Consider the following 24,206-nt stretch of genomic DNA (forward strand, 5'->3'; position numbering starts at 1 on the left):
ACTCTACTCCAAGCCCCTTACTTGAGGGCTAAATTATTTTGCCTGCAGAAGTGGGTGGTGTGCTAAAGGTCACACAGCAAAGTATGACTCAAAAGTGGCAGAGCCAATTCTGTACCCAAATCTCCAGCTGGGTAAGTGTGCCGTGATGCCCTTTATGAAGTTAGGGCAGCACACTGTAACTCCATGAAACAAATGTAATTATTTTTTAACTGTTTTGAAATACGTGTTAAAAAAATATCACTTTTACTCACAATTAAAATAGAATCTGGCTAAAGGAGGCTTATAAAATTGTTTCATTGTTTTAAAGCTATAAATAAAGCTTAGGTGCCATATGCCAACTTAAGGATGGGTATCTACATATTACTTTAACATACGGGTAAAATTCCATAGATACCTACAAATGTAAAAATAACTAGCTATGCTTTGTGAATAGGTGTAATAGTACTAGCCTAGCTTTCTTTGTTCAGTGAATGCCTGTGGTACACGTGGCTGTATAGAACTCCGGCAAGAACAGTGTTTCCATCAAAGACAGATTCACGTGCTAGGCCAATAAAATCCGAAGTGGGCAATTCTGAGATTGCAACAGGAAAAAGCCAAATAAATTAAGGGTGAAAGCCATGTGGCATATAGTTTGAGAGTAAGAAGGACTAGGTATTGGTCTTCATTTAAGTGCTAAAGGGATACTGTAAAAACTAAGCAATTTTCCAGCCTGTTCTTCTACAGATTTTGAAAAGCTTGGTTCCTGTTTCTCATGAAAGTCACTATACTGAGGGAGCTATTCACGGCAAACCACCTGGATAACGTTTATTTCTAGACCCCTAACTGATCACAATTGTAAATGTACTCTCTCCCAAAGTACCCTCATATGTACAATAAGCAGCTAAATTCAGCCAGTTCTCCCCCGACGGCTCCATAACCGGGGCGATTCTGGTTGGGTCCTGTAACAATGAGGCAGCTCTCCCTGCCAGTCAACATAAGACAGGTGCCCGTTAGCAACAAGGGGCACTACCAAATAGATAGACCCTTTGAAATTCTTTACGGCATCCCCCTCACACAGCCTCTGTCTGCTATTTTCACTCTCCCTCCTCCTTCCTGTAAGTTGACTCTTACCTCACTTTCCTGTGAGTCACATGGAATCCATCATCGGCAGATATGACTAAATGACTTGTCTTTCAGGGTCTTATTAGTCTGTTTAGGTGAATGGGTGAACTGGCACTTGCTGTCTAGGAAAATCGAAAAGATGCTGAATTCATGAGCATGGTTAATTTGAATTCTCAGGAGTGGTTCAACAGACCAGGCTGCTTGGAACAGAAATGTGCAACTCAGATATTCTGACCTTTTAAATGCCATCAAAAGTGTAACGTAAGTGTACTTTACTTCTGCCTATAGTAGCATAAATCAGAATAACAGGCTTAATTAGTTTTGTTTGCAGTAAGCTGAGTTATTAAAAAAAAACACAACTCCTTGAGAGCAGTTGGTGTTGCCATCTGGCACATGCCCTTGCTCCTGGACTTTCTTCCGTCTCTTGTGCTCCAGAAGCTGACACTGTGTGTGAATGACCCAGTCACTGTCTTATCTTAAGAACAAACTAGTATTGCCTTTATAAAGATGATAAAGCAGGCTGCTATTCCTCTGCCATTTTGTCATTTCTAAACACCTCTTCTGCTTCTCTGCTGTTGAAGAATTCCTGGTCTCAGGAAGAGCAGCCACTCTTTCTATCGGAAACTCCTGAACGGCACTCGAAAGAGAAGGCAATTTATGTCAGGAGCAGCAGTAACTTGAACCTCACTCTCTTGCAGATTAGAGATGTATAAACTAGAGCTGAGATTTCCTGTCTGTATTCTCAAGTGCCCCATGGCCTACTCCGGATGCTGAATCTGTAATTTCCTAGAACTCTTGAAAATCAGCCCATTTCAGAAAATAAAACTATTCTTAATATCTCCCAGAATCAAATTCAAAATAAGTATCTTTCTTCAAATGTACACAAAGCTTGCCATAAACATTATACATTAAAGCAGTATTAAGGCCAACTTGATCGTTCCAAAGTACCCAAGGAGCAAAAAGAGCTGAGTTGTTACACAGGTTCCCCAGGGCTCCGAAAGGAGAGCGTTCCTATGAAACCTTTCGTAAGCCGAAATGGGATAAAGTGAAGCAGCAAGTACCTTAGGACACATCTTGCTAACAGATGCACAGAGGAAATCTAGATAAAGCACAGATGCTCGTAGACGGTTTAAAGCTACGGTGGCCTGAAGCTAAGTGTGGTTCCCGGGGAAGGAGCTTGGCGGTGCCACCTTCACTGCTCGGGGTATCCACTGCCTCTACAGGGGCTCACGGCAAAGCAAGTGCTGAACGCTTTATTTTGCTTTTCACCTTTTTCATAAAATTGAAAATCCGCTTTAGATTTCTTTCAGTTAGTGAAAACAGGTACAAAGGTAGGTCCTTGGTAAAGCAAACTTTTGAAAAGCAGGGGACACCTGTATTACAGAAATACTTCAATTATCTGAAATATAGTCAAGACCCAGAAAACAAGCAAAAACTTTTTCAGCCCAAATAACTGATAGAGGCATGACACATGCACCGTGCACTCAAGCTCATGCACTTTACTCATAGAAGGATACTTCAAGGTCACTTCCTCTTATTTTCAACACAGTTCTAATCAGTATGATTATACATTTTCCCAAGGGAAATGGATCACATTAGATTATCCATTAGAGAGAACAGAGCAGAATTTAGAAATAACCAGGAAATGTTAAAACCAGGCCGCGTGAGGGCAGCAAGGAATATTGCTGAAGCATGCTGGTACTAGAAGTGACTGAAAATCTATTAAAAGTAGATACTGAAAAAAAAAAAAAAAAAAGAATAGCCATCTGGGGCCATTTAATATAGGGACTCACAGTTCTATCTAGCTTCAGAGTCTCTAAACATCAGAAGTGGCTAAAATGAGAAATTTTAGAGCCTAGGGCCATAAACTTCAGCACACACTGGCCCAAAGGTGCTATACAAGTAAAACTTTTTTTCAAGCTTTTGCCAAGTTTGGCTTCACATTCTTATTTCTGAGCAGTGGAGCTTGACTACACTGATGCCTCCAGAATAATCTCTCATTACTATGAGTAAATGTAGAGGCTTAGAGCAAACCTGCTTCTGTACTCACCTGACACTTGTGAAAATGAGTTATCTGACGAAATGGAATACTCAACATAATTTTGTTCTAAGTTAGGCTTTTTCTGAATTATTTCAGTTGAAAAGATAAAGGCATTACTAACTCAACAGTATTTTTTCTATTACGTGTATCTTCTGAAAAGTTGCAATGGATCCCAAAATACAAATGTTTAATTGATTTCAACTGGGTCTAAAGGGCAAAACCATAATTAGCTGAATGGGATTTCTCTTTGACTTCACAGCATCAACGGGCTTATGTGACTGAATTCCGATGCACCTGAAGATTTGTTTGTGAAACAGAATCAATTAAATAGTTGGCATTGTTCACATGCAAATATTAAAGTTACTAAAATATATACACACACACACACACACGACATATAGATAATAGAGATAATCTCCTTAGAAATTAAAATGGTCCCCTAGATTTAAAGAATGTTTATAGCTTTGTGCTATTATTGCCAGTGCAGTTGAAAACCTTACATTCTACTAGAAATTACCTTTCTAAGCCATCTAGGTTTTCCAATAACAGTTCACCTCTCAGATATTTTGCAATATCTCAAACTATATTTTCAATATTAAGCATTCTATGTCATTAAATCAAAATGTATTCTTATGATGAATGCAACATGCTTTGCACAAACAGGTATAGTACAATTGTTTTTTCCAAAACGCCTTAAAATTGACGTCCTATCAAAGTGAATATAAGGCTACCAAATTACCGTACTGAAGCTTGAAGACCAAAAACTATTATCTAGTTCTTTAACCATCTACGTGTCAGCTCACACAACAGAAAATATACTCAGAGGACCTCAGTTAAAATCAGTTCTGAAGTATTTCTATAACTGTTAACTGCTGACATTTTTCTCCCAAGAGACATTCAATTTCTATTGTCCAAATTCATTCACAAGTGATGGTCTGACTTTCTCTAAGCCAAATAAAAGATTTATGAGAGCAATCACTCATGCCGTAGTTCACCACTACTTAATTCACAGACAGCCTTGCTTCAGAAAAACTCTGCTGGTCTCTTCCACATATAGGTTACCTCACCCCTAGCAGACAAGGCCATTTTTGTGTTATCAGAGTCTTTCGTTTACTCATTAACAGAATAACAAGCCGTCTTAAAACTCAAGGTAAAACCTATAAACGGAGAGATTCGAAATGCAGGTTCTCTGTGGGAAATATTCATTAGGATTGCAGGTGTCGCGTGATCTACATGTGCCATGAGCATCCACTGGAAATAGGTTAGAAACCCCTGTGCTTCTTTGTCTGTCGGGATGTGAAGGCTTGAAAAGGTAGTCTTAAATGACTCATATGCCAGAGTTTCCCCGAATTAACCTAATAATCCCACCCACCAAAAACTCAAATTTTCAACCCAAATCCCTGAAGAAGTACATTATCAGATAGCCTTGGCCTGGGGTTGAGAGGGGTGACCTTTTCCAGTACCTGCTGGTGTCAGTCCTTCTCAGTCCTGGAGTTCAGCAGCAAACGAAAGGAAGAACTTTCTTCTTCCCAGGAAGCTTGGCTGTTTGAGAGCTTCACTCACACCAGCCCATCTTACCCAACAACCACCGCACCTCGGCCAATGGTTTCCACCTGGTCTGCTCATTAGAATCACCCGAAGGGTTCTTTTTACAACGTGCCAGGCCCAGTGCCAGACCAATTCAATGTGCCTCTGAGTGTGGGATCCAGGCACCAGTGTTTTTTCAAAGTCAGCCCAGTGATTTTAGCCTGCAGCCAAACTGAAAAACACTGCTCTAGAGCAGTGATTTTGAATCAGAGTCAATTTTGCCCACTCCCTACCCCAGGAACATTTGGTAGCATCTGGAGACATTTTTAATGGTCACAACTGGGGGCTGCTAATGGGTAGAGCCCGGGATGCTGCTACACCTCCCCAAACGCACAAGACAACCCCTCACAACTTTCACCTAATTTTTGTTAATGCAGAAACATTCAAGGGCTCATCCAAAACACTCACCTCTCACACCGACCCCACATAGAAGAATTCTGTAAATGACTCAGCAAATTTGCAGTTTGGGATTTACCTTGCTGCTGGTTCCCATCTGTTTATAAAACAATAATTCAACCAAAGTGTGTGGGGATTTAAAAATATGAAAAACTCATGTCTCACTATCCATGTCAAAAATTAATTTGTAACAGCAGGATAAATACAAGCTACCAGTGCCCAAGTTTATAGGCTGATGATCCATAAACATCTCATCGTGCCTCTTCATTTTCCAATTAATTATTGAAATAAAAATGCAATGCAAATGGACTACAAAAACACTTTGGTGAGGATATCAACTGTCAGAAGATCTGTCACTTAAGAATGAGAAAACCCGAAGTAAACACAAGAATTAAACTACAGTGTCATTCTAAATAATGCATCTATGTTACATCAAATTTTTAACTGAATAAAATTGTTAAATTAAAAAAACCCATCTGCCTGACCATGAAATTTATCTGAACCCAGGCAATAAGATTCGATGATTAACGCCATCCCTATCTAGAGATAGACCTTACTTCATACAAAGAATTGCTTAAAAATTGCACCTAAGGGGCTTCCCTGGAGGCGCAGTGGTTGAAAGCCCGCCTGCCGATACAGCGCACACGGGTTCGTGCCCCGGTCCGGGAGGATCCCACATGCTGCGGAGCGGCTGGGCCCGTGAGCCACGGCCGCTGGGCCTGCACGTCCGGAGCCTGTGCTCCGCAACGGGAGAGGCCACGGCAGTGAGAGGCCCGCGTACCGCAAAAAAAAAAAAAAATTGCACCTAAAATCCCTTATAAGTTAAATCACACATTAAATTAGAGAAGTTCTTTATTTATATAAGCCTTTCTGTAAGGAGAAGAACCGTTTTGTAAGTGAACCACCTGCCCTTAAATCATCTTTATTTTGGTTCAAGATAAAAAGTTTCCTCAAAATAGTGCACACATTTACTTCTCATGCTCATTAAAAAGTAATTAAGAAGTGGAAAAGTCATTAACTTTACCTTCCCGTTAACACATTACCCCCTGAAGACAAGTTTCATGGCCGATGACACATCTCGTGATAGTAACACAACCAAAATATCTTTTTAAATGACTTTCATCTCTTGTGAGAACTGCACAGCCGAGGCTGCCCACAGCAATCAGGGCAGCATCTCCTGGAAAGACTGAGGGAAGGGTGCAATCAACAAAGTAAAAGCCCCAGCCAGCCAAGTGGCTTCAACACACAACAGGTGAATTGGCTTCTCCCAGCTTTCACCTCCCAGCACATAACAGAGAAAGCAACAGCACCTGATCTTTCCCATTCTTTCTAGTTCCATCTGTGCTTAAAACATTGGCTGTATTAGAAGCCAAGCTTCAGAAGTCAATTTTCAGCACTACGAGAAAAGGATTAGGATGAAATGGAATCCAACAGGTAAATCCCCAACTACAATATTGAAAATTTACCTCTTCCTGTCACTGCTAAAATTGGCGGCCTCCACCACTGCTCAGAGCTAACTGCACATAGCCTCTGGAGCAGCTTTCAAATAAAGTGAAAAACCTCAGTTTTTCAAAGACCCTCAAAGACCCTCACAATTCTTTTAAGTTTTTTTTTTTTTTTTTCCTCTCTTGAGTTTCAAGTGGTTTCATAACAAAGATGCAGAAAAGTAAACCTCTTCCAAACGGTTTAGAGCTGCCTCAGCCAATGCAGTGGATGTTGCACTTTGGAAACCAAAGGAGTGTCCAAACACATCTGTACATTTTAAAGGGGAATATTTTAACAACCAGAAAGATGACTTGCTACTCAAGCACTGACATATATACACTACCAAATGTAAAATAGCTAGCTAGCGGGAAGCAGCTACATAGCACAGGGAGATCAGCTTGGTGCTTTGCGACCACCTAGAGGGGTGGGATAGGGAGGGTGGGAGGGAGACGCAAGAGGGAGGAGATATGGGGATATATACAGCCGATTCACTTTGTTATACAGCAGAAACTAACACACCATTGTAAAGCAATTATACTCCAATAAAGATACTTAAAGAAAGGGAAAGAAATCATCTGCTGCATTTCAGATGCAAAGGAAAGTCACAGATTCATGCTAAGGCCCTCAACACAATGGAAAACATCCTCAAGGAAAAGTAAGGCATATTTACAGGCATTCAGGCAACCCAGCATCAAGCCTGTTTAAGGACACCCTAGTTCTTTTTTTAATGTTATTGTTTTTCATAATAAATACTCATTTCTTTCTGCACATAAGCTATTAGCTGGACTCAAAAACCTTTGGTCACCTGTTCCAAGAGAGCCCTTGTAGGAAACTGCACACAAGCAGGAAAATGTTCAAGATAGAGAAATCTTAGATTGGTTCTATTTTTATCTTCAACGCCCACAAATCTCACTCTGACTCCTCAGGGTCCCACGGAATTATCGTTCCTCTCCTTCCCCTGCCCCCTCCTCCCCAATATTCTCCAGGCTACCTGGTAACTGCATAAACTAGAACAAATGGAGGGGGAGACACACACATCATGATTTGAGAGCAAACGTGTGTGTGTGTTCCTCTCCCCAACCCGCCTCCGCGCCAGCGCCTGCGGTTTCTAACATGGCCGCAAAGCCCTGCGTCATTCATAACTCTCTACCCAGTGGCCCCAGCAAAGCAGTTCCCCAGCACGTACTGACCCACCGTTCATGCCACTGTAGACATTCCGGTGATGGGGTGACAGATCCTCTTGCGCCTGCCTTCGGAGGGTGCCCTCCCTGCTGCCACCGCCGCCTCCGCCGCCGCCGCCGCCGCCGCCGCCGCCGCCGCCTCCGCCCATGTGTTTGTGATCGGGGCTCCCCCCGTAATGCTGTTTGAGGTGCTCCGGGCTGGTGCCCCGGGCCCTGGGTAGCTGTTCCAGGCTCCCGCCGAAGGCGTGTTTCTGAAGGTGCTCGGGGCTCCCTCCGCTGTGCCTGGCGTGCTCGGGGCTGCCCCCGGGCCTGGGCTTCTGTAAGTGCTCCGGACTCCCGCTCAGCACGTGCTGGGACAGCGTTTCGGGGCTGCTCCCCGCGTGCGGGTGCCTTTGCTGTTCGGGGCTGCCCTTGCACAAGGGTTTGTGGTGCTCGGGACTGGGTCCCTTGAGGGCTTTGGGGTGATCTGGGGTCGCGGAGGCCCTGGGCTTGGAGTGCTCCGGGCTGCCGCCGCTCGCGTGATGCTTGTGGTCCGGACTGTCGGTGGTGCTGCCTGTGCTGGAAGTGCTGCTGCCGTCGCCCACGTCCCGCACGTAGGGCGCCGTGGTGGCGGCAGCGAGCTGGCAGAGGCTGGCCTGGCTGTCGATGGAGCAGCGGCTGCCCGCGCAGCCCGCGGCCTTCTCCTCGTCCAGCAGCACGCAGAGCTCCTTGAGCTCCATGTTCTCCTTCACCACCTCCTCCTGCCTCCCCTCCAGCTCCTTCAGCTTCTGCAGGTATAAGGCCACTTCCTTGTGCATCACCCCTGCCGTGTAGCGGCCCAGTCTCTGCCACTCCCGGGACACCCTCTTGCCTTTCTGCCTGTCGTCATCCAAGAAACAGCAGAGGTCCCTCAGTTCCTGGTTGTCCTCCTGGAGTTTCTGGTTAATATCCTGAAAAGAGACACACAGCCATTCAAGCTAGGTATGCATGGGAGGCGACACCAGGCTCAGACTTCTGGGAGCCAGGGAGCCTGGAATGGGTGAATTCTCTGTGATGACAGGGGAGGGAGACGGTGAGAGGAAGCTAAAGATGTGCAGCTGTCCAAAAAATAACAATACTACATACTGCTTCTCCCTGCCCCATGCTTTACTTGCGTTATCTCATCTACTTCTCACCAAACCCTCAGGGGATATTATGGTTCTTTTACAGACGGGGCAACTGGACATCGCAAAGCTTCACTTGTCCAAGGTCCTCCAGTAAGTCTTTAGGGAGCAGCCAGTTTGTTAACAAGACATCAGCAGGCTCCCTGCCCCACCTTCAAGGAAGAAAGATGGCTGCTTGTGATCTGTGAAAGGCTTACAAGCTCTGAGGCAACAGGCCTTTCGTCAGTGCAAACAACAAACACCGCCTAGGTGTTCAGCCCGCGACCCGGAGAAGCAGCCCCAGCCCCTGCATGAGGGAGCAGCATAACTGTCCTCTGGTGGCATTTCAGTCCTGCCCAGCCAACCCTACGTGCCATCCTCTCTGCACGGCTCCCAGGCATCTCACTTGGAACTCAGGTTCTTGTGTGATATTCAAACTCTCCCCCCTCCCCCCAAATCGCACCTCTCAGCAAATGCCACCTCCTCCCATCCTGTTCCCCTTTATAAGAACCTGCAGTTATGCCTGGCACCTCCTTCTCCCTCACCTCCCGGTTCCGAGCCAAACACGTCTCCTGAACTCTACCTCCAAAATTTACCTTGTCACTCCCATGCTTCAAACCCTTAAAAGGGTCTCACTGCCCTTAGGATAAAATGCAAAATCCCTTAAGACTCAAAAGGCCCCCCAATCCTCTTAACTGGCCTACTTCTCCAGCATGAACGATGATTCATTCATGAATCTTTAGTAAGCATCTATTATGTGCCAGGTACCTGTCCAGGTGCTAGGGACAGATCAGTGGACGCAGCAAAGCCCTTGACATCCTATGGCTTTCATTTTGGTGGGGAAGACTGCAAAAAGCAACTAAAGAACATAATGGCATAGAGTGAAAAGTGCTGGGAAAAAGACTAAAGCAGGCTAAAAATTACTATCTTTCAAGAGAAGGCACCTCTGCAGAGAAAGAAAACATTTGAGCAAAGACCTGGGTGAAATAAAGGTGCAAACATTTGCTGGAAGATGATCCCAGGCAGAGAGAAAGGCAAGTGTAGAAGCCCTGAGACAATGTGGCTCAAGTTGCAGCAAGGCCAGTGGGCCTAAAGCGGAGTGAGCAAAGGGGTGCAGAGCTGGGAAGGAGGTCTGGGAGGTGAGGTGCAAGTGGGTGGGCACCAGGGCTAGCTAGCTAATGTGGGCCTCATCAGCCACATGAAGGCCTTGCCAGCCACAGGAAGACTTTGGATTGTTGGCAAGCTGCGGATAGAGGACTGACATGCTGTGATTCATTCTGCAGCATCATTCTGTGCAGAAAATAGACTGCTAGGGGATGGAAGGAGGGGGGTGACTGGAAGAGAGAGAGACAGGATAAGGTGGAAGCTGGAAGACCAGGTAGGAGGCTACAGGGTTAGTCCAGGTAGAGGGAGATGATGGTGGCTGCTACCCATGGTGGCAGTGGACAAGGTGAGGCCATCCCTCCCCATCATGCACAGAGCCCCACCCATGCTGGCCTGGTCTCAGGGCCCAAGGGACAAGCCCTTCCCCTCTTTCACTCGGAATGCTTCCCCCAGCCTCTACACAATCTGAGTTTCTCACTTTACGGCACTTCCCCATAGAAGCCATCTCTGACCACTCATCTAAAGGACGTCCCCTTCTATGCTCTGCGAGGAGCCCCTCAACTTCCCCTCTGTTGCATTACAACTTCTAATCACGCGTGGTTGAGCGTGACTATCAGTCAAGTCTCCATCCTCACTAGACCAGAGTCATGAGAATGGAGACCCGTCTCTTCTGTTCACCTCTGTGCATCCAGAACGCAGCACCCCTACTGTAGTTACCTGAAAGCGAGGAATTCAGAATTAACTGTGAAATCCCCACTTAGTCTCCATTCACACATATAGTAAAGGGGGGAGCTGTTTCTTGAAGCACCATAGTTTGGTGGGGGGTGAAAAGGAGACAGCTACCTAAGACTTCCCCTACTCTACAAAGCCTGAAAATCTCTGGTCTTGTGACTGTCATCCAATCCAGACCTAGAGGTACTCAGAGAGGGGACTTGATTCTCCCAAACTCAGGTTGATTCCAACACTTCCCCCTGACATTGACTAGGAAATAAACCATAAAACAGCTGCCAACCATGCCTGGCATCTCCTGGCAGTCATGAGGCCTAATGTGGGAGTGATTCTCAAGGCCTGAGGAGAAAGAGGCTCTGCGCAGCTTAGTTTTCAACTCAATTCTAACTCTTAGCATCACCAATGACTCTGTTTCCCTGTGTCTAATGCCCGTCTAGTCCTTTTGCTTCTTGGTGCCACTCTCTGACCTCAGGCCCGGCTGTTTCCAAAAGCCTCCAGCGGGCCTCCCTGCCATGGTCTACCCCAGCCCCTAACTTCCCTTGCTCACTCCAATCTAAGCTCTCTCTGGCCAGACTGATCTTCAAAAACTCGCCCTGCAGGTAGTGTCTCTCCTGCCCCTAAACCCCCATTGCCTCCCCTTTGCCAAGGAAAATGAATAAACCCTTGGGCAAGGCCTACGAAGGCTTTTTTCCTGCCTTTCTACCTTTAGCTCCCTCTAATTGTGAACCAGCTAATTATGAACCCTGATTAGGTCTAACTTTCCAACTAGAAAATACTATCTTCTGCCTTCTATGGACTTACCTAAGAGGACAGATTGCTCTGATAAGACTCCACCGGCCCTAGAACAGCATCTGGTGTGCAGCAGCGCCAGGCTTGAATGAATGACTAAGGTAACTATCCCATTCACTGCTCAGTGCCTGTAAGACACACTCCCTAGAGCACTCATTGGGCATCTTTTTTTTCCTTTCTTTCTTTTCTAATGTAGATACCTTAGCTTCTGGAGGACAGAGTCCATTCCAATGTCTTTCTTTGCATATTTGACACACTTGACTTGGTGTGTTGCATACAGTGAATGCTTAATATGTGTTTATGGACTGACCAGCCCTTTAAAGCCCTAGGCCTACGGCCAAAACAGGATACAGCTCTAGCTACTAAGAACAGATCTCTCATTATTGTTTTCAGCTAGCCCCGCTGTGTTGGAGTCTGTACTAATAAGAGAATAAATTATCCCTTGACACTGGTGCTTTATGGGAAATCAGAAGCTGTGGATATTCCGAGAAAATAATGCTAAACAAAATGAATCATTCTCAGCTTCACAGCTCATGCAGCTCAATATCAAAAAAACAAACAACCCAATCCAAAAATGGGCAGAAGACCTAAATAGACATTTCTCCAAAGAAGATACACAGATTGCCAATAAACATATGAAAGGATACTCAACATCACTAATCATTAGAGAATTGCAAATCAAAACTACAATGAGGTATCACCTCACACTGGTCAGAATGGCCATCATGAAAAAATCTACAAACAATAAATGCTGGAGAGGGTGTGGAGAAAAGGGAACCCTCTTGCACTGTTGGTGGGCATGTAAATGAATACAGCCATTATGGAGAACAGTATGGAGGTTCCTTAAAAAACTAAAAATGGAGCTATCATATGACCCAGCAATCCCACTACTGGGCATATACCCTGAGAAAACCATAATTCAAAAAGAGTCATGTACCACAATGTTCACTGCAGCACAATAGCCAGGACATGGAAGCAACCTAAGTGTCCATTGACAGATGAATAGATAAAGAAGATGTGGCACATATATACAATAGAATATTACTCAGCCATAAAAAGAAATCAAATTGAGTTATTTGTAGTGAGGTGGATGGACCTAGACTCCGTCATACAGAGTGAAGTAAGAAAGAGAGAAACAAATACCGTATGCTAACACATATATATGGAATTTTTAAAAAATGGTTCTGAAGAACCTAAGGGCAGGACAGGAATAGAGACACAGATGTAGAGAATGGACTTGAGGACACGGGGAGGGGGAAGGGTAAGCTGGGATGAAGTGAGAGTGGCATGGACATATATATACTACCAAATGTAGAATAGATAGCTAGTGGGAAGCAGCCGCATAGCACAGGGAGATCAGCTCGGTGCTTTGTGTCCACCTAGAGGTGTGGGATAGGGAGGGAGACGCAAGAGGGAAGAGAAATGGGGATATACGTATGCATATAGCTGATTCACTTTGTTATACAGCAGAAACTAACACACCATTGTAAAGCAATTATACTCCAATAAAGATGTTAAAAGAAAAATCATTCTCAGCTTCCAAAATTCTTCCACATTTAGCTTAATCCTCCCATTTCATAGAAAGTTCGTCATGTTCTTCTTCATCTAACTGAATTTCCATGTGAAATTATTCCCCTTTGAGTATCCTACAACTATTCCTGTTTTCTCCAGAACTGGGAAGTAAATAGGACTTGTGCCACCATGGGCTCCTTCCCAAATGGAGTGAAATATATACAGCTGACCCCTGAGCAAACTGGGGGTTAGGGGTGCTGACACTTGGCCAAGTTGAAAAGCCATGTACCTTCTAGTCGGCCCTCCGTACACCAGATCCACAATCATGGATTCAACCAGCAGCGGATAGCAGCACTGCAGTATTTAGTAGTGAATATATCCCTGTAAAAGTGGACCCGTGCAGTTCAAACCTGTGTTGTTCAAGTGTCAACTGTACTTCTCAGAACTCTAGTTGGGGTAGAAGGGGCGTGTATTGGCCCATTCGGTTTTATCACAGCTCCTTTTTTTCCATTATTATCCTTGCAAATATTATTTACTCTCCAATTCTGAGCTATTTCCTCTGCCTTCTAATGAACAGCTAAGCAACCAGCTTGATAATAACCTTGTGAGCTAGCTTTTTCAAATCTATCACTTTAAGACTTGGGCCGCTTTTTCACAACAGTGTCTTTTTAACATTGCAGCAGGCTACTAGACGTTACCCATCTGTCTAAAGGGGGCTTCTAAACGATTAAATCCATAATCACCCGAAATTCATATCATCCCAAATTTCATACATAACATTCTCAAGTACTATAACTGTGGTTAAAGAATTGTTTTAATTTGTTATTTTTCCATCATTGCAGGATGGGGAATTGGTGTGTTGGGGAGCAAGGAAGAAAATTAATGTGCTGCAGATAAAAAAATCTATAGAGACTGAATTGCCTCCAATTCCCAACCCCCCTGATGATTCCAGGCCAGAGCAGTCTGAGTGTTGGTACATGCTCAGAAGTGCACCAACATGGCTCTCAGGAATCCATCCCTTTCAACAGCAGCACCCTAACCGTAATCTCCTTTCTCCAACCCCTTTTAGGATGACACATTCTAACCAGAGAATGTCAACTAGTCCAAAGAAAAGAAAATCAGCTTATTTGGAACATTTCATATCTGTGTGACCTTAAGAAAGCTATTTAACCTCACTGGGGTTTCTTCATCTCTGTATCATTTAATCTTCACCCCTCATGTGGAAATAACATCCCCATTTAGCAGATGAGAAAATGGAGACTCAAAAAGGTTAGGTATTTGCCCAAGCTACCCAAATGGTCAGACTCCAAAACCTTTCTCTTTCCCACCCTGCACTACCTCCTAAATGTTTAAACACAAACAAGTCAGCCAGTGCTTGGACAGAGTCACAGGACCCTCAAAGGAAGAGAACAATGCTCCCATCCCCCAATGTCTGCAGCCACAGTACCACCTAGAAGCCCTGAAAACATTTAGATGCAATTTCAAAGGCAGCTCACAGAAAGAGGCATAAGAAAGAAGTGTTATGGCCTTAATTACCCTAAATTTACAGTCTTCAGCTGAGAGTCCCACACCAACAGAGGCAAAAAAAAAAAAAAGAGAGAGAAAATCCCTTCCTTCTAATTAAATGAAAATAAATTTAAAATGTACTATTGTTATCTCCTGTTTCCTCCCACCCCAGCCCTTTCCTTTTCCCCCTTGGTATCCATACATTTGTTCTCTAAGTCTCACTATTGATACTATTTATAAAGTAGACAGCTGATGGGAACATACTGTATAGCACAAGAAACTCTACTTAATGCACTGTGGTGTCCTAAATGGGAGGGAAATCCAAAAGGGAGGGGATATATGTATACGTATGGCTGATCCATTTTGCTGTGCAGTAGAAACTAACACAACATTGTAAAGCAACTATTCCCTAATAAAAGTTCATAAAAAAATAAAATAAAATGTACTATCACTTATTCAGTCAACCACATTTATGCATCACTATGGTGTCTAGGGAAGCTCTGAGCAGAGATAAGGAAGAAGGCTTGCCCCTCGGAGGCTTGGCCAGAGGCTTAGGAGGGGCCACCATGTGGCTGCCCCAGGATGATGGGAATGAGGAGTGGGGGCTGCATCAGAAAGTAACCAGTCCCCATCATTTCGGAACTTGATAAGGAAGTGGACTGGAAAGTCTTTTAATGCCAGGTCACGAATCTAGACCACAAGGAGCCTCCTACTTGAGGTGCAACCGCTCTTAACGGGCCTGATGAGGTACTTCCCTAAATGAGGTTACTGGAATGAAGACCCGGTCCTCCCCTCCCCGCTACACCACTCACACCAGACCCCCACAGGCAATCCACACAACCTAAAAGAACTTCCAAGTATTTCTAAGCTCTTATGTCAAAGCTCCATACTATCAACATCTCTAGGAAATTAATTACAAGCTCTTCCAAGTTGCATTGTAGTTCAAGCCACGAAAGAAGATTAAATTGGAGGGTTACGAACTATACTTGTGTCCAGCTTTGCCACGGAAACCCAGATCCAGGAGATGCATGGCTTTACGTACACTTACACATCATCTCCTGGTGACAATAACTACCATTTTGGGCAGTCAAGTCCAGAATTAAACCTTCACCTAAATTATCATAATGTATTGTCACACTCCCCCTAGGAGGTGGTAATTATGATTTGCATTTTATTGATGAGTAAAATAAGGCTCTAAGAAACTACCCAGGCTCACCCTTCTGGCCAAAATGAGGATTCTAGATGCAGACCCACCTCTGAGACGATCTTCCCCCTACACCGTCCTGCCTCTAATCCAAGAGCCTGGTACTTAATCGTTCATTAGTAACGAATTAAGCCAAAGGAAAGAGTAAGGCTTGGGATTTTTCTAAGAGGTCCTCCTAACTGCATCCACTCTAGGGACTATATATGACAGTCAGCTGGAGCCTCCGGGGAGGGCCTTTCCCACCTGCACCGGGCCCAGCACCCAGGTGAGCATCTAGCAGTTTTCCCCCCTCCCACTACCCTTTGCCCGAGGATCCGAGGGCTGGAGCGGTTGAGGCAATTAAGAAAGTGTCTACTGCCTGAGCAGTGAGGTGGGAGTGGGAAGAGGACAAGAACAGCATGTGCCTGCGGGAATGTGCTCCCCAAGGTGCCTGCGGCGATTTCGTTTGTGTCTGGCTTCCTATAAACAAAAGAAGAACAATGAGAGGAAGGCATACCAGGAGGCACCAGTGCAAGCGGTGCGGAGAGGAAGTTTGTGGTTACACTCGGGCAGGGCGGTTCCCCGCCACCCATCTGCTGCAGCCAGCCGGGCTGGCACATTGCTGGCACACTCAGAACACTCCAAGGGGAAAAGAAAGTTGGTGGGGGGTTGGGGTTTTATGGTTTTGTTTTCCTTTTGTTCTTTTTTTTTTCCCCCTAAGAGCAGAGAGGGAGGACTGGCTCCAAAGGAAAGCATGCCTGGATGGCACTTAGGGTCCACTTTCAAAACCCTGTGCTCCCTACGCTGAGTCCCTCTGTCGTCGTCCCCCGCCCCCAGCTAGACGAAATTATAATCAAATTGGGGGTAAATGGGGCGGTCAGGCCACCCCAGACGACGCCAGCCGAACTCGAGGAAAAGGAAAGCATCGGAGCAGGTATAAAACAGAACGTGAAGAAAGAGGTAAGCTCCTCTGCACCATGCGACATAGCCCAGTTCTGAGGGTGGCGCCGCGGCTTCACCCTGGGCGCCCCGCCAGCCCCTCTCCCCTGCATCGGCGCCCTTTCCTCACCCTCTGCCCCACGGAAAAGTCGTGGCACCAGAGCAGCCATATCGTATCCCCGATCCCCAAGGACATCGCTCCTTCGCTCGTTTTTTCCCCTGCCTGGCCGTAACCCGGCTCCCCAAAGCACTGATTTTCCCGGCTTCCTGGGAAATTAAAGATTCCGCGTACCCATCGCTCCCCTCCCAGCCTGTCAGCATCGTTGGCGCCCGCTCCTCCGGCCACGGAGGACCACGAGCTCGACGCTAGTGCGCCCCATAGGGGGAAGAGGAGGGAACCAAACGTCTACAAAGTTTGGAAAAGTTTCCAAAGAGCTGGGGAAGGGGAGCAGGGGATACTGACAGGGAGAATGGGGAGGATCACCTGTTGACGGAGGGAGGGAAAGTCGGCCTGGTCCCACCTCCCCAGGGCGCCCGGCTCCCCACCCCGCCGAGCCCTGCGCTCACCTTGAGCCCGCGGATCTCGCCGAGGTGCAGCTGCAGGCGGCGGTTGACCTCGCGGATGAGGTTGCTGTGGTCCAGCATCGCGCTCACCTTCTCCGCCTCCGCGCGCCGCAGGCAGCGGATCAGCTCCTCCTTGCTCCACTGCAGCAGCTCCTCGTCCGACACTTTGGACAGGTCCTCCACGGCAGTGGCCGCAGACGGGCCGGCAGAGCTTGGGGGACAACTTTCCGCCGCCGCAGCCGCCGCCGATGCGCCTCCGGCCGCCTTTGACATGGTATCCGCGAGGTGGCAGGTGCGAGTGGGTGGAAGAGGCAAAGCAACTCACGAAGACGCGGGCACGGCTGGGCCGCCTCCGCCCACACCCCAGTGCGCTCCAACGAGTCAGCTGCACCGCCCGGGGGCCACTGGGTTGGGGCGGCAGGGGTCGCGCTGGACCGCCATCCTACCTCGCCATCCCTGTGCGCGCTCCCGTGCACCCCCAGGGCCGGGCAGCCACCCGCGCGCTGCGGCCAAGACACATCCCAACTCCGCGCAAGTCCATGGTGTGGGGCGGCGGGAAGCTGGAGCCGCCGCGGGAGACCCCAGGGGACTGCACCCCGGTTCCCCTGCCCTCTCTGCCGCCCTAATTCGAGCGTGTCGCCCCCCACGCTCTGGCACACACGCACTCACACACGCTCACTTTCCTCCCCCTTGCCCAGCTGCAGGCCCCGCTTCTCTCCTCTCCTAGCCCCGCTGAGGAGCGCCGGGCTCCGCAGCACCTCGGGAGCTAATCCAGCGCCGCCGCCGCTGCCCGAGGGACTGGCGCGGCCGGCCGGCTACGCTCCTCCTGCCGCCTTTGCTGCGGCCGCCGCCGCTCCCAGGCTGCTGGGGGAAGCCTAGGATTTGCAGCGCCGAGCGCGGGGGAGGGGGGGCGTTTAAAGGCTGGACCGGCAAGAGGAGGAGCCTGGAGCCGGGGCAGCCCGCAGCCGGCCACACCTCCCGCGCGGGCCGCACGCTGCTGCAGCTGCTCGCCCGCCCGCTGGGATCCTGAAGCGCGCTGTGCGCTGTCCCGCCGGGCAAGGCCGGGGGCGCGGCTCCTTCAGCTCCCGGGCGCGGGCCTGGGTGGGGGGTGGTGGGGGTAGGAGGGGGAAGTATGAGAAGCTGTGACACTCGGTCTTTGGGAGGCTCGCGCGCGCCACCGTGTGGCAGAAACAGCTCCCTCCGCCCCCTGCACGCCAGGCTCGTCACCGGGCAGGGGAAACAGCTGCGAGCAAAATGAAAGCTACCTGGTATTTTGAGAAACTGGGGTTCAGGAAAGATGGGTAGGAGGACCTGAAGGGTAACCGTCTGACTGTACCTTGGAGAATGGAAGAAGAGGTCGATGGAAAAAGCAAGGGGGAGGGCTTTGGGGAAGGAACGTTTAAGAAAACCCCTATACTCTAAGAAGGGGAAAAAGAGGCTTCTGGGCAATACTCTTTAGGGACCATCCGCCCCTACCCTCACCCAAGGCCTTTATCTTCTGTAAAAATCAACGACTTTGTAAAGAAGCTTAAGGGGAGGTTCTGAATCTTTTAAATTTTTGTTTGAAAAACACCAAAGCCTTAATTAAGGGAACAACAAAAACCTTCATCTTTTGCTTCCCGAAGCCTGGATTTTAAGGTCAGCACAGTCATCTCCCCTCTGAGCAAAGCACGGCCCCTTAGACAAGCTGAAATGCCAGCCAAGGAGATTTTCATTTTCCTCTGTGCCGCAAGCTGCCCTGTATTACTGCCTCGGCTGTTTATGATGGTAATTTCTGGAAGGGGTACTCTGTGTCCCTGAGTACTAACTTTGGGCTACAAGAGTCCCTTTCCCATCCCCAGTTCTACTCTTACACGAAGTGGCATGGAATCATCTCTGAGCTGAAAACATGTGGTTTTTTTTGCCTGAAGAACTGGATGTATTTGGTCCTGGCATGTCACTTAGGTGAATCCTCTCCTCTCCAGGATGGAGACAGGGTCAGAAAACTGCAGGGATTTGCCCCCAGGGGGCTTCAGAAAACCAGAGTGCAGAGGCAATCATCTCCATCCAGTAGGATGAGGCTCTAAGTCAGAGACCCTTACCAGCTTGGTCAGTGTGTGTCCCCTGATAAAGCTGCCACCTGTTCAGGAATGATCACTTGAGGACTTCTGAGACCAGGCCTCCTGGAGAGCCTGTAAGGTGGTGTTGCCCTCTGACCTAGATGGCCTTCAAGTTCCCCTCAGCTTGACGCCACTTCAGACAGGTTTCTTCCTGACCAAAGATCCCTGACCTCCCTTTACGTAGAACATTTACTTTAGAAAATTTTCCATTGTAAATTTCTTTCTCTGCACCCTTGAGCTGTCGATCATCTCCCAGCTTCTCACCAGTTTTAGCACCCAGGAATCCTTTCTCAAGGACCTGGGAGCCATCCCTTTGAAATGGGATCACCAAGGATGATGATCCTTGAATCCAAGGATGATAGATCATCCAGGATTATATATCTCTCTGGGAGGTGGAACCTAACTTCAATAAGTACCAGTTAGCAGATGGCCTCATCACATTGACCCACGGTGTCCCCCCCCCGACCCAGCATCCTCTAGTACTGTTGACCCTTGAACAACAAGAGTTTGAACTGTGGGCTTCTGCTTATACATGGAGCTCCAGCCAGCCATCTACATTTGAGGCAGGAAGAGGGTAAATGGCAAAAGTTCTCCTGGTAATATGACCCAGCGAATCTCACTTATATCCTAACAGCCCGGGTTTGCCATCCGACCACCTCGCAGCTTCAAGTGAAGCTAGGTAATTTTTTTAAGTTAAGCATATCAATGCCACAAGTAAAATCAAAGTTGTTCTAATAAGAAATAAGAAAACAAATATTGGATAGGCAAGTAACAATTTCATATGCAAACCTTAGCAGTGGACTCTGTTTACAGTACATGGAGGTAGCTCTAAACCTGCCATAAATGACTCGAAGTCATTAGGTCCTGATGGTTTTACCTCATTTGTTGTTTTGAACTAACTGTTCCATCACAGCTCACTAATTGCCCAACCCAGATTCTCACTAGGTCTCACCTGACCATCCTCACGGGTCCATCTGACTTCAGTATCACCTGTCTCGAATTTGGTTTCCACAGAACTGCCCAAGTGAACTAACTAAAAAGTCAAGTCCAGCTGTTGTCCCCCCCAAGGTAGATGGAATTATTGTTCAGAATTCTTCACAACCTCCCTGTATAATTCATACCATCTCTGCCACGCAACTTTGCAGTAGCTCCCACTGAGGGGGGCAGAGTTTATCCTCTCTTGATGATATTGTGCTTGGCCACGGGACTTGCTTTGCTACTGGAAAGTGGGTGCACCTGAGGGTGTACCCTTTCTCTGGTGAGAATTCACCCTCTTGTACTTCCACACTTCACAGGGAAAAGAGCTAACCTTGGGTGGCAGTTTTGGCTTCAGTCTGGGCCCCACACAGGGCCACCCTGAAGCATGGCCACCCTCCCCTCCCAGACTCAGATCCGTGTGCAAGAATGTGTGATGGTCATTAGGCCACCGAGTTTGGGGGAGATTCATTGTGCAGCATGAATGCTACAGATAGCATATGCTACTCCCCTGCCTAAATCCCTTCGGTGGCATCTCAGTATCTCTCCACAGAGCAAAGCCACATTCCTTACCAGAGCACAGAGGACAGGCATAGTCTGCCCTTGCCTGCTTCTCCAGCCCTCCCCCCCACTCTACGTTGCCTCATATTTCATACTAATCCAGTGCCAAGCTGCCCGTAGCTCCCTATGGGTGCTCTCTATACCTCTGTGCCCCACTGATGCTGTCCTCTCAATGCCTTCCCCGCCTTTTTCCCCTGGACAACTCGCACTGTATCCTTCCATGGGCAACATCTCCTCCAGGTCCCTGGCATCAGCCCACACTTCTCCAGTGGAGGCAGAAGTGAGTATCCCTCTCCACTCCCATAACCTCCAGTGCATACCCCTGGCTCAGCATTTAAAACAGAATATCAAACTATAGAAAATTACAGGTAGAGACTCAGACTAACCCAGCTCAATCCTAGCAGAAAGTTTAGCTCCAGCCAGAATTGAATATTCTATCTTTTCTGTTTTCTCCAAACCCTACAGGCTCCCATCATGCCCTGCAGAGCTCCTCGGTGCAATGGGAGATGCTCTTGAGGACATTGCTGAGTGTATCCCACAGTGCCTTGTCATGACACTGCACCCTAATCCATGAGGTTTCTTGGCAACTCATTAGTTTCAATCTTACAAAGACTGAATTATGCAACTGGTGTGTATTCCTCTTTGCACTGGGTGCTGGGAAGTCAGATCCAAACTTGTGGCCCACATTCAGTTACTTAGACAAGACTTAAGGAGTATAATTTTTTGACTATTTCTGACTTCCATCATTTTTTTACTTTCAAATTTCCTTCTCCAAATTTCCAGATTTCTTTTTTACCTTGCTCTGTATGTACCTTTGTAAGTTACCAGATACATACATCTATAAGCACATATACGTGTGTGTACGTAGACACACACACACACACACACACACACACACACACACACACACGGCAATAAAGAAAGGAAGAAAGGGACAAAAGGGAAAGAGAGGTCTTGTCTTTAATCATAGACCCTATATGTTTTCTCTCCCATTTACTTTGACGTCTTCTCCCTCTATTAGCCCCTAAACTCTGTGAAGACAAGGCCTGCTTCCTACCTAGAGTCCGTACTCAATAAGGAAAGGAGGGAAGGAGGGAGGGAACAAGTTTACTAGAGGCTTTTGTTCAGAATTTTTCATCCCCCTGGTTTGGAATGCCTCTTCATTTTAAAATATTAATTACTATTTGGTATCTGCTATCTTAGAAGTCAAAGGAGTGATCTGCGGTTTAGAAAAGTTCAAAATTTTTCAAAATTGTTTAAATGTAGGGTAATGTGGTGCTTTGATGAGTTCATCTCAAATGGCTACAAAATGCACTCAGGTGACAGGTTTATTCTCTGATGATGCCAGAGTGAGTTATAGCACTGCATGAACAAGGCTGCGGCTCATCTCATTGTATCTGTGTTGTGTCAGGTAACACAAGCAGCCATTGAAACCTGCTATCTCATTCCACCAAGAATCACTTTCCCAAAGAACACTTCAAAACTCAGTGGAAGCGCAACGGATCTTGGCTTTGCTCCCTAATTCTGAGTCCAGAGCCAGAGAACACGGCCCGTTGTGTGGAGCCTCGAAGTAGCTGGGAATCCCAACTCTGGTGAGGAGCCTCTGGGGGTGGTGGATGTTACTGCTAGATGCCTCCAAAACATGTTTCCACTGCAAGCCACTGCGGAAGTGCTTTGCCTTGATCCAGCCCCACAAACGGAATATTTAGGAGCTTGCTAGGTTTTATTGCACTTCGTTCTGCCAAGTACTAGGGCAGAAACTGCCAGCAAAAGGAAGAGAGGTCCAGCCAGCCTGACCCCCCAGTGTTGAGATCCCTAGTGTCTTCTGGCTCAGGGGAGGGAACAGCTGCTCTGTCCTCCTCCCACACCTCCAGGCTCACAGCTGTGCTCTGTGGGTGGGGGAGGTGTGCATCTCAGTGAAAGCAGAGGGTACTTCAAGGAGCCCCTATTTTCTGTCGTTTGTAAAGGAAACGGGCATACCCATTTGTGGTAATTCCTGGACCTTTAGTGCTATTTTCACTATTAACCCTCCTCCGGGTCTCTACTCCACGGATTCTCAGCCTTGGTTACATACTGGAATGACCTGGGGTGTTTAAAACATGCTGATGCCTGGCCCTCTTCCTAGAGATTTCTGATTTAATAAGCCTGGGGTGCAGCGTGCACACTCTTTTTTTTAAAAAACTCCCCACATGATTCTGCTGTGCAGCAGTTTGCAAATTGCTGTCGTAGATTGTGTAGAACACTGTCCAACAGAAATACAGTACGAACCACAAATGCAAGCCACAAATGCAATTTTAAATTTTCTAGTAGTTGCTTTTAAAAGTGAAAACAAACAGGTGACACTAATTTTAATAATAGAGTTCATTTACCCTAAATATCCAAAGTATTAGTTCAACAGGTAACCAACATAAACAATTATTAATGAGATGCTTTGCATTTTTGTAGTAAGTTTTCAAAATCTGGCATGTATTTCACCTTTACAGCACCTCTCAGCTCAGACACGTTTCAAGTACTCAATAGTCACATGTGACTAGTGGCTTCCAAATTGGACAGCACAGCTGTAGAACATTTGGTTGGGGGGAGGGAGTGGAATAAAAAGTGGTACCTTTGGTGGGCTGAATAATGACACCCCAGAAGATCCCCATGTGCTAATTCCTGGAACCTGTGAATGTTACGTTACATGGAAATAAAGGACTTTGCAGATAGGATTACATTAAGAATCTTGAGATAGGGTCCTAGCTTATCCCAGGGGACCCTACATGCAATTACATGTATCCTTGTAGGCAAGCAGCAGAGGCAGATTTCACAGAAGAGGAGAGGGCTATGTAACCACACCAGCTGGGACTGGAATGATGAGGCCACAAGTAAGGGAATGCTGGCAGCCACTAGAAACTGGAAGAGTCAAGGAGCAGGTTCTTCCTAGAGCCTCTGGAGGAAACACAGCCCTTCCAGTACTTTGATTTCAGCCCCTAAGACTCATTTCAGATTCCTGGCTTCCTGTGAGAGAATAAATTTCTGTTGTTTAAAGACAACTAAATTTGAGGCCACAATAAGAAACGAATACAGCACCGATTATAACAGAGCACTTCCTTTTTATCTGTATTATTGTAGTTATCACAGCCTGTCTTCTTTTATAGCTAGCTGGATACCTATCGATTTTTTTCTTTTTGAGGCAGGGACATGTCTATTCATTGATGAACCCTCCACCACACCTGGCAAGTATAGTGTTGGTTGTAGGAACATCAGCAAAGGTCGCTCGGATGCATCTGAAGCGCAGTCCTCAGGGTGCCCGGACTGTGGTGTGCACTCAGGAATAGCATGAAAGGAAGGCCT

At 46.9% G+C, this 24,206-nt stretch overlaps 1 protein-coding gene across 9 annotated transcripts in view; it reads right to left on the reverse strand.

The window, feature by feature from the left end:
- The window catches only part of CCDC85A (coiled-coil domain containing 85A), a 198,598-nt gene extending 180,279 nt beyond the window's left edge, over positions 1–18,319 (reverse strand). For 7 of the 9 annotated variants that reach the window (XM_067007568.1, XM_067007570.1, XM_059079045.2 and 4 more), the window contains exons 1-2: positions 17,242–18,319; positions 7,805–8,720 (exon numbers count right to left, since the gene is read on the reverse strand). In XM_067007568.1, coding sequence (XP_066863669.1) covers positions 7,805–8,720; positions 17,242–17,511 — 1,186 coding nt within the window. In that variant the 5' untranslated portion in view covers positions 17,512–18,319. Of the gene's footprint in view, positions 1–7,800; positions 8,721–17,241 lie in introns of all 9 variants that reach the window. The other 2 variants (XM_067007569.1, XM_067007567.1) reach the window with 1 other exon arrangement.
- Positions 18,320–24,206: the final 5,887 nt, after the last annotated feature.

This window comes from Kogia breviceps, chromosome 11, assembly GCF_026419965.1.
Source record: "Kogia breviceps isolate mKogBre1 chromosome 11, mKogBre1 haplotype 1, whole genome shotgun sequence".
Taxonomy (NCBI): domain Eukaryota; kingdom Metazoa; phylum Chordata; class Mammalia; order Artiodactyla; family Physeteridae; genus Kogia; species Kogia breviceps.